Source organism: Pleurodeles waltl, chromosome 8 (assembly GCF_031143425.1).
Source record: "Pleurodeles waltl isolate 20211129_DDA chromosome 8, aPleWal1.hap1.20221129, whole genome shotgun sequence".
Lineage (NCBI taxonomy): Eukaryota > Metazoa > Chordata > Amphibia > Caudata > Salamandridae > Pleurodeles > Pleurodeles waltl.
Window position 1 is genome coordinate 1,173,662,609 of NC_090447.1, and position 15,794 is coordinate 1,173,678,402.

Sequence of the window (15,794 nt, forward strand, 5' to 3'; positions counted from 1 at the left end):
TACACTACCTACATCAATAGTGGTAATCAAACATATCAATGGTGAGGCTACATATATTGCCATTTATGAAATCATGTGTGAAGGAAGTCATGAGTAGTGCATTTGGGCTGAGTTACGGTTAACCATATTGGGTAAATTTCAGTGTTTGTTTAGGTTTTGTTTGTCACCATAATATCACCCTAGCAGTGTTTTTAAAGCAGATGCACATTTATGAGCATGTGATCAAAATGTGCTGCAACACTCCTCATATCATTTTAACTAAAACATATATGTGGTAAACAACATGATTGCATTATTGTGTGTGAAGTTATTCAATTACACCCTTTTATTCACATACATAAATACAGTATAGTTTCCTACAATAATCAGGCTTAATAGTTGCTCCTTTGTTGACAAAATCCAACATTCAAATTCCATAACAGGAGATACTTACTTGAAAGATGAGGACTTCAAGTCTGCTGAGCCTAGGCTTGCACACCGTGTCTGAGATGTCAGTTTCTTTAACCAAGGTTTTGCCTTACCCTTTTTAACTATTAGCAGAAATTCGAGAAACGGTGGCATGTATTTATGTACCATATTGCCATATTGAGACAGCATGCATAAGGCATTGTAGACCACCAACATACCAGATGTTTCCTTCCCAAATGCACCCATATCTGCCTTCTCTGTCAGCAGGTGACAAACATGACCACTGCAGAGTTTTTGAAATGTTGGCCTCTGCTGTAAGTTTTGAATCTGGCTTGGTGTGACCATAAGGCAGTTAAGACAACTGTTCTGAAAATTGCATTTTCCACACTACCTGCTTCAGCTGTGAAAGAGAAAAATTAATTCATGGCTAAGCGACCTTCTACATACACAAGGACTATTATTCGGATGGTCTTTATGATAATCCTTAGCTTTTAGCAAATGCATAATTAAAGACTGCTCACACTTATGCATTCCTGCTAAGATCAAACACGCTCAAAGCCTTTCCCAGGAGGGCAAAAAAAACAGACATTATTGGTTCGAGAGTGTTTAGATTGCCAGTACAGTTTCTATTATGAATGCCAACCATTCCACTCTTCCTGCTCATGACCTCCTTTTTTGTTAAGACACATCTTCCTTTCTGGGCAATGTAGGAAGAATAGGAACAATAGGTTAATCTGGTTTGCAAGGTTTGCAGTTTCTGGTGAGGTGAGACTCCGGTAAGCATGTTGGAGATGTACTTTTAAGTTTTACATGTCCTGGTACTGAGTAACTGTCAAGATTGTTTTTCTCCATTGCAAGGCCCACTTCCCCCAAAGTATAACATTGGGTTACCTTATTACATTTAATAAGTGATCAATTTTGATTGGGAGCAGGAAGTAAACTCATTTTTGGAGTCTGAGGAATTGTAACTTAAAACTCTCTTTAATGGTAAAGTCGGAATTTAAGTCATAATTTTAGAAAGTAGGCATTTTCTTGTTTTAAAAACTTGGTGTTTGCAACTTGTCTCCTGGGCCACTTGACTAGGTGTAGTTGCCATTTGCGTATTCCTCCTAAGCAGCCTCGCAAAGGAAGGTCTGGGAATTAGAAGGATGGGCCATCTTTGACTTGGTTGAGGTCGGAGCCTTCACCTGCTACACTTACATCTCTCAAAAACACTGGCTCAGCTCGCACACAAATGTTCACATTAGTCTGCTGTGCCTCAAGATAGACTGGGACGAGGACAGTGAGGCAGGAGAGTCCAAAAACTTCTGTAAGAGGAACTTCAGAAGCTTCTCCCACTTCAAATCTGGCAGCAGATATAAACATTGGACACTTAGACCCAACTCTTTTGTGCTCTCCTTGAAATGGGGATACTACACAAAAAGGACACCCTGCTGCCCCTATTTTTGAAATCTGCCCTGCTTGCTGAGAAGGAAGACTGGACCTGCACCTTTCATCCCAGGCTGAAGTGACTCCTGGGGTCAACTGAATGACCTCCTGTTAGAACTACAGTAACATAACAAGATCCAGAAGCCACCCTGCATCTGCTCAGCTGACCTGCTAACTGGACCTGCCTCAGCCCTGGTGGCCTCCACTCGAGTCAGATCCTGATCCCGAAGAGGTGATTCCCAGAACCTGGACCCTTGGTGTGGCAAGGTGAAATCCTTACGTTTTGGGCTGTTCGCATCCGGGCCTGTTCACGTCAAGATATTTGCACCCGCTCCGACGCCAATGCGTAGCTGCGGTGAACCAGACTACACAACAGCCCCAGTCAATGAGGATCAGCAACCCAGACCTACACCTCGAGATACAGCATCAACTGCCAACACGAATCTTCAGCAAGGACTATCCACAATGACCAACAGGATCTTTACATGAGAGTGACAACTGTCCATGACACCCAGCCTGCTCTCTGAACTATAGCAATGACCCTCTGCGACGGTCTCGCTGCTCCTCGTGGCCTTCTCTACTGCAAACTGGACTCTTCACACCAGACTTTGAGAAGGTAACTTTTTCAGCAGGCCTAACTCGGTCTCTGTAACTGGACGGTGCTCCAACGCGGCCGGCCCGAACTTGTGATTTTCACTCAGTTTTGCATGACCACAGAATGTTTTTAGGTGTTACACTTGCCTTACATTTTTTTGAAATGGCATATCTCTGGTTCGACTGATTGGATTTTTGCTGTGTTGTTATGAAAGGGTTTACTAAATTTTACTCTATTTCTCTAAACTGTTGTGGGATTTTTCTTGGTTTGTGTTTTCACGTTATTACTGTGCAAATGTTTCACAAACACTTTACACATTGCCTCTAAGTTAAGCCTAACTGCTTTAGTACCAAGCTACTAGGGGGTCAAGCATGGGTTAATTTGAGGTCTGCTTGTATTTCTTCCCAACAAGGATTGTGGTTGTTGCTAGATTAAGGTTTCACCCCCCACCCCACAATATGGTGAGTAAGACACATAGCACATAATGTTAAATATGTAGTTAATACTTTCCATGTTTAGAAAGCCAAGGACTCCCACCACTATGATGAGTAATATTTCAAAAAAGTATTTTTGTCAACGCCCTCCCTCTCCCCCATAATTACTTCTACAGTTTATTTCTTTATGGCTTTGGTGGGTGTTTAAACACTGCAGTATTGCAGATTTGACCATAACATCATTAAAAACCTTTATATTTGAGTTAGTCTCTTAGTGAACACATGCAAGCCTAAAGAAAACACGTTTGGTGGGTTGTTTTTTAAAAACATATTTTATTAATTTTCTCATAACACATAACCTTGGTCTTCATCAGGTCTTTATTTCATCCAAAGTTCTGTATTGATTGTGGTGTACATCCTGTCAGGTCACACATTTTAACAATATGTTATTGCACAGGTTGAATCATTTAGCACAACGGGGGCAGTCTGCATATTCTCGGGAAGGAAAAAGAAAATATTGGAGGTGTTATTGCAGTGCAAAATCTATCACACGATTTCTATAGGTAGGTTTTCATACCATTTGCCTGGCTTGGTGAGGGATTAACGGTATAAAAAGGGAAGTGTTACATTATTTATCGTGCAGACTTATCATTTGTAATGGTGGGTGATTTGCCCCTTGGCAAAGTGGAGCTACTTAAAAAAGAGCATCTGCATTGAGGGACTCTCCAAATACATATCTAGGTTTCTTACCATAAATGTAACAACCAGTATCCAATACAATATGAATAGACACTTCAACAATGTTTAGAGTTTGTCTTGAGCAAATCCTTTTGAGACGACATAAGTTACCAGCTTTTTTTTTTAATGAAATAAAGATCTGAGGTAACATTGATAAGACTAGTCCCATGTTTGGAGTTAACAGCCTCAAAATCAAACTGCTACTAGGTCTAAAGGTTGAATAAAATAGAAATTGTGACCACAACCATAATTCTGCACTCGACCTTGTATTTTTAAAGTACGAGTAAAATTTACATCGTAGGTATGGTGTTTTTATTTATCAAAATTAAACTAAGAGTGATGCTACAGTTCTGGAGTGTAGTGATTCAGATGTAGCAAGGAGCATTGGGCATAACAGACTCCCATCCATCTCTATTGGCCTTTCAATTTACTGAGTGCTGTACGATTAATTTTACCCTAATCCAGCCAGTGTTTGAGGGGACGCTTACATGCGAGTGAATGTGCCCTGCTCTACTAATCTTTAACTGACGTGTTACTTAACCTAAACCAGCCCTGATGGCTTTTCAGAAGCAAGCCTGTTGCATTAATAACCATTGCAAGCACCTACCGGTTGTTAGCAGCCAATACTAGCATATGATCAACAATTCATCGGTCCAGATAGAAAGCCCGTAGTATTACCAACATGCGATAGACCGTTCTTTTAAATGAAAGAACATCCTGGCATCTCACTGTGGTACTGCCAAGCTGCCGCCTGCACTGTTGGACACCTTCAGAATGTCCCAACTTTTTGTACTCAGCACCACACTCCCCTTCTGGGGCTTGCAGGCTTGCTTGTTCCCATATAAGTGCAAACTCCCAATCTCAGAATCTGAAAGTGCTGTTTACTAACAAGTCAGAACTGGCTGCAGATTTTGGACTGGATATGAGGGAGGTGACTATGTCACTGCCCCTTCAGCCATACCAACTTTGTAAAGGCAGGGTAAGGCTAGGCAGTCATGCATCCGGAACAATATAAATTAAGTTATTTGCAAGGCAAGTACTGTCTAAGCAAACAGTAGCAGTTCTAAAATTATATACAATTACAACTCTAAGCATTGCGTTTCCATGTTTAAAACCGGGAAACCTCCTTAGTCTTCCAGATGAAAATATCTAAAAGTTGGGAAACACAATGGTAAAACGGAGTTTTACAATTTAGCAGACTTAAGTTTAATCTTCCTGTACTGAAGGAAAACATTCTTCAGTCAATTATTACAACACCATTTACTGTGCCTTGCCAGATACCTTATTATAAAAAGTCCCATCAGCTCCAAACGGCACCTAATGAGCAGTCACTGGACAAGGCAAGAAAACCACATCTCAGAAGCCCACAGAAAGCCGCACTGGGTCTCAGCTATAGCTATATAAATGCTGTCAGCCAGATTAATGGAGGGACTGGAATTCTTCTGAGCACATGAAAAATAAGCACACTGAAGAGGTCAGAATCAGATCATTGCCAACTGGATGTCCAAGGTTCTACATATGAAGAATTTCTAAAAGTTCAAAGTAAAAATGGGAGAAATAATTTAGCCACTACTTGGGTCGAGTGAACTGGTCAAAGCACTTAGTAACAAAGATCTATTGATTCTACTACGAGTGGGCAAGTAGTTATTTAAAGCCTAGAGTTGCTGAGGGGTTACTACTCTGGGCAACTCAGAAGTGGGAGTGAGTGCTAGGAATATATTCCTTTCCTCCCATAACATGAATGTGTCACAAAGGACTTAAGGGGTACCCAGCACCATGGCTGCCAGTGCAGAACATCAAGAAAATGGTGGCTGGTGTTTCAGATAAATGATGTTTGTTTTTACTAAAATTGAATAAGAATTGAATGTACCAATGCAGAGGGAGATATTGAAGTCCAAGATAACTTGGCAAAGTGATCTGATGATGGAGCATGTCATCATAGGAGGCTGTTTCGATGGAAGTTAGGATTTTGACTAGGTCCCCCAGGAAGGGAGATTGAAAGGTGTGCCCAATGATTATGGGGGGGTTTACATGTTCTAGGATGCTACAAGTATATGCCATATGGTAGATTTTGTTGACAAAGAAGTGTCTGTTGCTTTTTTATTTATTTATTTTTTATACAAAATGTGGTATGAGAGGTCACAGGAGTATGTTTATGCACGGTTTTACTGTATTTATCAACGCACTATTTTCACAGTTAGTTTTGATATAAAAATCTGATTTTCTTTTGGAAATGGAAAACTTGGGGGTAGAGAGAATAGTACAGAGAGACATGCGGTCCTGTAAAGTACACTTAACAGAATAAAATTCTGGTGTACCTGCCAGTCATTGGACATTTTTACAAGAACTATAGTTACCAAGAAATCAGTAAAAACAAACACATTCAGTTAAATGTGGCGAGGAAAGCCAACGTTAAACACACTGATGCTGATCACAAATATAGGTATAAAACTAATTTATTCTTACAAGTAAGACTTACGTTTAGTATTCTATTTACATATGTCCTGACAAAACAAAAGGGAAGAAAATATTGGCCATTTGGCACTGTAACTGTAATAACAAAAATCAAACCCACCCTTCCAGGATTTTGCTGGAGGAGGACAAGCTAACAATAAACTTGTCAACACCAGCTTCTCCCCTTTCCCATTTCAACAAATAAATATTTTGTTTCATACAAAAAAAAAAATATCTGAGTTTGGTAATGCATATTGACACTTCTTAAATGTATAAAAATAACCTTCCGCACCACCAGCTGTCTTGCAGTAGTACTATAAAAACATGTTACTTTTGCCATGAGAAAACCTGGTGTTTAACTCTCTGGATTTCTTTACTAGGGCTTTCTTCTGAGCATCATCAAACTTATTCACTTGGAGATCTTGGTCACGATCAAACGGTCTTCTCTCTTGAGGCTTATTTTTTTCTTCTTTCGCTTTCTGCTTTAACTTCTTATTGTGAATATCCATCAGAGACTCCGATCTTTTTGAATCCTAAAAGAAAACCACTCTTCAGGTTTATAAAGCAGCATTTAAAAAAAAAAAAAAACTTTAATCCATTTATTGCGGTTAATATAAATATAAATGATAATGCATTATGTCCCCTCTGCATTGGAGATAAGGATACACAAGTGTCCCCACTAATGAAGCAATGCAGGCATTTAAAATTAAGCATTTGAAAGCTAAAGCAATAACTTTATCCAAAGTCCCTCTCACTAAAATACAAGCACCTTCCCTAGCCTTATTCTAGAACCACAGATGAAATCGCCATTTAAAACTCAAAAGTATTCAGTCCAAAGAGCCAACAACTATAACTACTGAGGAGTTAAGATGCTTTTGTTCTGAGGCCTGAAGAAATCGAAGTGTAAGGCACCAATACAGTAAGATCCTCCTCAGTACAGTCACATTCACAACAAAACTGACCAGCTCCAAGAACCTGGAGATGCATGGGTGCTGTAAACTGAATGTTAGAGAAACTCCTCCTTTAGCAGAAATCAAAATCTATTTTATTGGCACTATCATAATCAATGCAAGCAACATGAACCGGAGTCCATCTGAAAAAAAGTTATATATCTTGCTCAAGATTAAAGATACCACTCTAAACCTACTGCTCTTCGGGAAATAAAACATGAACAATTCCTTTTCACTGTCTACACTTTGCCAGGCTTATCGGACTTCTAAAATAAAACCCAACCCTCTCATTAGACTACGTCTTAGTAAGACAGGCTCCTTCGACAGAAATTCTTGAAACACAATGGCCCTCTTAATCGAATATAGATGCCAAACACTCAGGATGATGCAATCATGGTCAGACTACTCTTCAATCACCCTCATAACCAGTCGCGTATATCACCCACTACCCTTCACAAGACCAGAAACAATGTAATTTCCAAAACTGCCCATAAGCAACATTAGTGAAGATGATGTCAAAGCTCTTTCTAAAGCAGCAGACCACTCACCTATCTGCTTTATCTACAGTTTTTGCACACCTTACTTCATGAAAAGATAGCATACACTCTGGATAAGTTAGCACCTCATCCAGAAGAAGTGAAACATAAAATCCATTAACCGATGACCAGACTGGAATGAAGATAAAATGATAGAATTTGGACCACAAATGGCATAACACATTGTCAGGAACAGAAAAACTAATCTGCAGTATCCACAGGAGGGGATGATACACTGCAGTAATGTAGGCAAAGGACCCACCTTCACAAAGGCTTCAATAAAGCTTTACACCTGAGAAATCTACTCTTTAACATCTTTTAAGCAATTTCCAATTCTGAAGTGCTGAAAAACCCATCACCAAGAAACATTTCAAAGCCCTGTTGAACTTCTTTGATGCTAAGATCTCTAATATAAGTGTAGCGATCACTAATAATGCAGCAGCCATCTCATGAACTGCTCAAGCCCCCCCGCGCTACAACTGTGGCTCCCACCTTCTTTCTATTACTTTAAAACCTTCTAGGAGCTCAAGTTAATTGTCTAGACAAATAAACAGAACCTTCCACATCTCGGTCAACCCATCCCCAGGTGTATTTTTGAAGAAAGTTCCCCTTTTCCTAGAAACTGAAGTCGCAAAAATAATTAACACTTCTCTCCTAGACTTTCTGAAGTACACAATCAACACCCACTTTCTTAGGAAGAGTACTGCAGTCCCTCACAAATCCTCACACAAGCAAAGCGTTGGATAGTAAAGTCACAAGCCAACTGAAAGCTTATGTGTAGCAGAAACTAAACATGAACAATCACTAATTTGGATTCAGATCCTTTTTGAAAAACAGAACCAGTAGAGTCAAACACTTGAGAAGGCCTCCTGATTACTCTTGATCATGGCTAGCAAAAGACTTTGATAGCTCAGCTGTCTACACCACAGCTGACCATGCTATCCTGTTGAACAGGCTTAAAGAATAAGCGGGGTATCTTTGGGACAGCTCATGTATGGATTGGATTGTTTCTTTCTCCACACATTGTGCAAACACATATGCATCAGATCTTCTGTTTCATCATTGTAAAAAGGTCTTCCCTCTCCCAACACCCTTGCCGTGTATTTGCATAGGCTGACTTAAGTACTAGACTTTCAGTTGGTAAAATTCCACCTAAACACAGAAGATAACAACATCACAAAATAAAATGATGGACAGTGTGTTGAAACTTTTCAAACACTCACCCCTAGTCACAGATCTGGGTTGAATCCATCGTTATTTTTCTTGCCAGGTCACCCCAGTTTGGACCCAGCATATGGAAACAGCCCAGCCCCAACTGCCAAGTCAGGTCCTCACTGGACTGGAAACCAGCATCCTGGGACCGGTTTCGGGGTATTACCCCTCAACAGCCAGGCTACCTTGAATCCACTGGCACAGCAAGCAAGGGACCCACGTCTGAGCATACCCTAGCCACTTGTGTTGCTAAAGTTGCCCTGAGTGGCCAAAGTATGCCCAGACGTGTGTCCCTCGCTAGCTGTGCCACTAGATTCAAGCTAGCCTGGCTGATGATGCGTGATACCCCGAAACTGGTCCAAGGTTGGTTGTTTCCGGTCCAGGGAGGACCTGGCCTGCCAGTTCTGGCTGGACTGTTCTAATGGGGAGCAGGTTCAAGGCTGATTTGCATATAGCTGGGTCAAAATTTGGGTGGCATGGTGAGCAAAAGAGCAATGGATTTAACCCAGAACTGTGACTGTTGGTGAGCGTTTGAAAAGTTTCAACACTCCGTCCACTATCCTTTTGTGTTGCTAGACACAAAAGATACCCAGATTCTCACACATCTAGAAAATAGGGCAGAGCAGCAAGGTAAGACTGACGTGTGTAAAGGAAATCAACGTCCAATTCTCTCTCCTACATAAAATTGTTCTCTTCCTCCAAAAGAATCAATAAATAGGGCTTGAGGTGCATTGGTAGTGTTGTGCTTGGACGATCATAATATAGTCTACATGAGCCTCACAAAAAACATCCACTGTCAGACTGCAAAAAGAGCACAATATGCGGCCATAATATACCTGAACACACCAACACAAAGATTTAAGGCTGTACCGTAAATCTTTACATTAGAGCAAAGGATTGTCTGTTCGAAATGAAAAGGAGAAAGTTGTAAAAGGCGAGTTGACAGAAAGAGCCTGCAGCTCGCTCATGCGCCTAGGAGCTGTTATGGCAACGAGAAAGACTATCTTCAATGTCAGAAGTTTCAAAGGACAATTTTGCAGTGCCTCAGAGGAGGTAGACATAAAAAAAGTGAGGACTAAATTAAAGTACCACAGTGGCATCACAGAGGGGTTTTGGTGGGAAAAAATATTGCAAACCTTTCAAAAACTCATTGCAACTGGTGATTTAAATAACAAATGTTGATCAAGCAATCACAAAAAGCCGAAAGCCGATAATTAGTCTTTAACAATGCTCAAGGCATGTCCTTTGGGCCATTTTAAGAGGTTGACCGTTGTCTAGAGGTGGTCGATGACTGCCTGCGAAGAGCCTGCTTTCAGCAGCCAGTTGTCAAAGTAGGGAAAGGCTGGGGTGCCTGATCTCTGAAGGCGTTCTGCAACTGTCAGCATTCGTCTGAAGTGATTGCCTGCTACCCTTGGAGGAAATATTGGTTCATGCTTTTGACAAGGAGGGGGTTTGCGGACAAAGACATACTAAAACGGTTTTGCGGCTGCAACTGCGGCAGCTGGAGGGGTAGGGGACTGAGTTATTCCTGCTCTCCTGAGCATTTTCTCAGAGAAAACCTCAGCCACAAAAGAGCTGAAAGACCTTCTGGGCTTGTGGGGGAGTCTGGTATTCACAAAAAGGAAAACCTCTACCATAGGAATGGAGGGTGCGAAATTGCTGGTGGAATTGTCGCGAGAACACAAGGGACAAGGAACATGCTAAGCCCCCTTTCTCAGCATAAAAATTAGAGCTGTCAAAAAGCATACCTATTAAGGATGCCTAGGCATCCACCGAGAATTCCGTAGACCTAACTGAGGCCTGTCACCGACAAACCACACTAGTACCCATTGTTCAACCTAAGCAGTCAGTTATGTCCAAGCCAGAATGTATGACAAACTTTGTAGCATCACAATTGTCCTGAATAGCCTGGGTAAGGGACACACAAAGATAGACCAGAACAGCTGGTAAACGTTCCCCACTGTATTCCAAAGAGCATGAGAGTAGCAGCTTAAAAGGCAGCTAGCTTTCACTGACCACATGTCAAGGCTTGCAGAGGAGAAAATGTGTTTTTCAAATGTTATCTATTCATTTAGATTCCGGCTCAGCTGGAGTTGAGGGAAAAGCATTGGGATTCAAGTTACTTGTGGACATCTGTACCACAGGGCTCTCTGGAGTCATGTGTTGGGTAAGAAAGGCAATTTTGTCGAATGCAGGATGATGGTGACGAGCATACCAGAACGTAGTTTTGACCATGTGCCCAAAAGGGTATCCGTAAGTGCTTCATTAAATTGTAAAAGGGACTCTGACCTGGTTGAAATGCCTCAGTTAATACTTTAGTCTTCATTTTCATAGTGGGGAGCTGTAAATCTAGAATGGCTGCTACCTTTTGCATAACAACTGTGAAAGGCATTTTTCTCTGTGCAGGACCAGGGGGAGACACCTGTATCTGGAGAAGTAACCAGACCACTGACATCTTAACATTCTTCATACCAATGGCAGTCATCCTACTGGGGAACACAGTCGTCACTCTAATAATAATTGTCACTGTCCCAGTCAGTGCCAAAATGATTGTGTAAAGTTTGGGCACCACCACGTGGTAAAGGTCAGCTTCATGCCAGCTGGGAGCGATCTCTTTCGAGGTAGCGGTGGATTATGCTCATGCACTAGTTATACCCTTGCATATTACATCACTTATACCATATGAAATCATAGAATTCATAACAAGACTTATCACATCTTAAACAACAATTTGTGAGAACACAGTTCATGGTAGTGGCGAGTTATAGTTAATGTAGTGTGGCGAATGCGGTGACAACAGTGTGTCCAGAGGTGCATGACTTAGTGTAATTTGAAGGTACTGCGTGAATTCTACATTTAAGTTCTAGCTATAACTTTAGAATTGCTAATGTTGGCATTGTTTAAGTTGGGTTTGTATAGAAAGAATAAATACAACGTTTCTAACAATAACTTTGCTTTTTTTTCATTAAATGTAAATAGTTTTAGTTTTTAATAAAAATGAGTTTCAAATTGTAGTGTCTGGTGTCAGTCGTTTGAGTGTTACGTGGAGTGTCGTTGGGTATAGTGCAGAACAGTGTCAGTGTAGGGTTGTACAGTTAATAGAGGGGAGTGGCGTTGCATGGTGTACTGTGAAGTAAAGTGTAATGGCGTGGTGTGCCATATGCTGCAGTGGAGAATCATGGAGTGAAATGCTGTATGGTGGAGGGGCGTGTCATACAGTACAGTTAAGGATTGTACAGTGGAGTGTTGTTGACTGCAGGGACGTGGAGTCGAGTGTCATGGAATGGAGTGTTGTTAAGCAGAGTGTCATACAGTGGCGCAGAGTGGAAAACCCTGTCATGCAGTCCAGTGTTGTTGAGTGGAGTGTCAGAGTAGAGTGGCGGAGAGTCTTTGACACTCCATTATATGACATTACAATGCACGAGTGGCATGTCGTACACTGGACTGTGGTACAGTGGAGTACTTTGTCATATTGTAGAGTGGCATGTTGTAGAGTGGCGTAGAGTGGTGTGTCGTATAGTGTCATATAGCATAGTACAGTGACGTAGAGAGGATGGACAGAGTGGAGTAGAGAGTCAGAGTGGCATACACTGAAGCAGAGTCTTGTAGAGTGGAGTTGCGTAGAGTAGGGTGTCTTACAGTGGAGTGGCATAGAGTGGATTGTCCTGCAGTGGCATAGAATGAAGTAAAGCATCATGGAGCAGACGGCAATGGAGTCGAGTGCAGTGGCATAGCGTAGTGTGGAGTGCAGTATTATAGAGTAGACTTGCATAGAGTAGAGTGGAGTAGAACAGAGTTGAGTAAAATGCCATAAACTGGACTGGTGTCTCATACCATATAGTGGAGTACTATGTTGTAGACTGTTGTAAAGTCTGGAAGAGTGAAGTAGTGTTTTATAGTGGAGTGTAGGTGCATAGGGTAGAGTACAGAGTTGCACAGTGGACTTGTACATGGCTAGAGTAGAGTGTTGTAGACTGGCAGGCAGTGTAGTAGTTTTGTAGAATGGAGTTATGTACAGCAGAAGAGAGTGTTGTAGACTGGAGTGTCGCACAGTGGTGTAAAGTGGGGTAAAGTATTGTACAGTGGAGTAGAATTTAGTGGAGTCGAGTTTTATGTTTTAGAGTAGAGTGGCTTAGCGTTTCATACACTGGAAGTGTATGAAAGTCTCAGAGTGGAGTGCTGTGTCATACAGTGGAGTGGACTGGCATGTCGTAGAGTGTTCGGAAGTGTCTAAGAGTGGAGTACAGTGGAGTGCCACAGAGTGGATTAGAATGTTCTACAGTAGAATGGCATGGAGTAGAGTGCTGCAGTAAAGTGGACTAGTATGTCAGAGTAAAGTGTGGTGGCGTGGCAAAGAGGGAGTTGCGTAGTATGTCTTAGAGTGGCATAGAGTGGCATGTGTTAAGTAAATTGTCGTTCAGTGGTAGAGTGGAGTAGAGTGTTGTACAGTGAAGTGGAGTAGAAGACTGTTGTAGATAGGAGCGGAGTGGAGGGTCGTACAGTGGTGTAGAGAGGTAATATGACAGTGGTGTTGTGTGGAGTGGCTTAGCGCAGAGTGAAGTAAAGCATCATAGAGTGGAGTGTTGTATAGTACAGAGGAGTTTCATACCATACACTGGGGTCAAGTGTCACAGTGGAGTGGCGTGTTGTATAGTGGAGTTGAGTGGTATGACATGTTGTAGAGTGTGTGAAACTGTCATACAGTGGAGCGGACTAGCAGAGTGGAGTACAGTGTTGTAGAGTCGAGTGAGTACAGCAGAGTGTGGTAGGGTGTGGTATTGCGGAGAGGAATAGCGTGTAGTACGGTAGAATGGCATACACTGCTGTTGAGTGGAGTGGCATAGAGGGGAGTAGTGTGTTACAGAATAGAGTGGAATAAATCGTGGTGGAGTATCGTAGATATGGTAAAGTGGCTTAGAGTAGGCCACAGTGTTGTACAGTGGCAGATTGAAGTAGACTGTTGTATAGTGAGTAGCATAGAGTGGTGTACAGTTTGGTAGAGTGGAGGAGGTAGAGTGTTGGAGAGTGGAGTACAGGGTCGTAAAGTGGAGTAGACTGGACTGGTATACACTGGAATAGCTTAAAGTGTCATTTTGTGTCGTACTGTAGAGTATTATGACGTTGAGTGTTGTTCTGTAGAGTGTCGTGGCATACAGTGGAGTGGTGTAGAGTGGAGTGGAGGACACTAAATAGCGTTTATTGGAGTGGCGCACAGACGGGTGGTTTACAGTGGAGTGGCATATAGTGGAATAGAGTAGAGTGGTGAGGAGTGGGGAACATTATAGTGGTGCACAGTGTAGTTGCATATAGTAGAATAGCGCAGAGTGTAGTGGTGTTCAGTGGAGTAGAGCAGAGTGAAACAGCTTTAAGTGGAGTGGCATAGAGTGGAGTTGCGCACAGTGGGATACCGTAGAGTGGAGCGGCATACAGTGGAGTAGCACAGAATGGAGTGCCGCACAGTGGCATAGAGTGGGTAAAATGTCATACAGTGGAGTGGTGTGGAGTGGTGTAGCTCAGAGTGAACTAAAGTATCACAGTGGAGTGGCATGTTGTAGGATACAATGCCACGAAGTGCAGTAGAGTCAAAGTTTGTAGCATACACTTGTGTAAAGTGTCAGAGTGGAGTGGCATGTTGTACATTGGAGTGGTATGGCGAGTCGTAGACTGTGGAAAACTGACATGCAGTGGAGTGGAATGAATTGACACAGAGTGGAGTACAGTGCTTAGAGTGGAATATGTTAGACTACAGTAGAGTGCGGTAGGGTTTGGTACAGTGGCGTGGACTAGAGCACAGTAGTGTGTGGTACAGTGGCATAGAGTACACTACACTGTCGTACGGTGGCAGACTGTAGTAGAGTGTAAAACAGTGGAGCACAGTTTGGTAGAGTGGAGGGGGATACATTGTTGCAGAGTGGATGTCATCTAATCTTACAGTAGATGTTGGACTTGTCTCTTTTTACAGGGTCAACCCTTAAACTTTTTGCCTTCCTCCTCCTATTTCGTTTTGACCGTTTTTGGAGGACGTTAGGACTCTGAGCACTTTACCACTGCTGATCAATACTAAAGTGCATGTGCTCTCCCTTGTAAACTTGGTATGATTGGCTTACACCTGATTGGCACATTTAATTTACCTGTAAGTCCCTTGTCCAGTGGTATCCCTATACCTAGGGCCTGTAAATTAAATGCTACTAGTGAGCCTGCAGCGCAGCTTGGGCCACCCACAGAAGTAGCCTTTCAAACCTGTCTCAGGCTGCTACTGCACAGCCTGCGGGTGCAGTTTACTGCCACAGGGACCTAACATCTAAATTCACTTGCCAGGCCTGGAACTCCACTTTTACTACATATAAGTCACCCCTAAGGTAGGCCCTAGCTAGCCCTATGGGCAGGGAACTGCCTATGTAAAAGGTAGGACATATGTCTGTACTACATGTCCTAGCAGTGACAAACAGCCTTTTTGGTTTCTCACTACTGTGAGTGCTGCCTTTCTCATAGGACTGCATTGGAAATGCCCTAACATATGTTTAAGTGGTATTGTCTCATCTATAAGGGGAGGCGTAGGCATGTTTAGTATGGTTGTAATGGTAGTGAGAAATGCTGCTTACTGGTGTAGGTGGACTTGTTATTACCATTATAGAAATGCCACTTTTAGAAAGTGAGCATTTCTCTTTGCTTATGAACCTGGTGTTTTGCAGCTTGTCTCCAATCCACGTCTGGGGCAGAGTGACAGCAGGGCTTTGCGCATACTTTTCAGACCGCCTGTAAACAGGGAGGGTGGAGGTGTTGCATGAGGGCATTTGCATATTGAATGGTCTTCCTGGGCTAGGAGAGGAGAGGTAGGGCACACCTGTATATGTAAAGGCTGTGCCCTGGCCTCACACAAAGGGCTTGTTTACCCCCAGCTGAAGTTTGGAGCCAGTGCTGGAGGAGAGAGGGGACATTCCTGGAACCAGTTAGAGCTGGTTGGAACCCCATCTCCCCCTTTTGTGGAGGCTGTGCAAAATTAGTATAAGTACAGAGTGTTGTCCCCCACATTAGAGCA

The 15,794-nt window shown here is 42.4% G+C and overlaps 1 protein-coding gene across 1 annotated transcript in view; it reads right to left on the minus strand.

Annotated features, from left to right (window-relative positions):
* Window positions 1-3,178: 3,178 nt before the first annotated feature.
* The window catches only part of GPALPP1 (GPALPP motifs containing 1), a 145,939-nt gene continuing 133,323 nt past the window's right edge, over window positions 3,179-15,794 (minus strand). Inside the window, exon 8 of the mRNA XM_069205410.1 lies at window positions 3,179-6,590. Coding sequence (XP_069061511.1) covers window positions 6,372-6,590 — 219 coding nt within the window. The 3' untranslated portion in view covers window positions 3,179-6,371. The remainder of the gene's footprint in view (window positions 6,591-15,794) is intronic.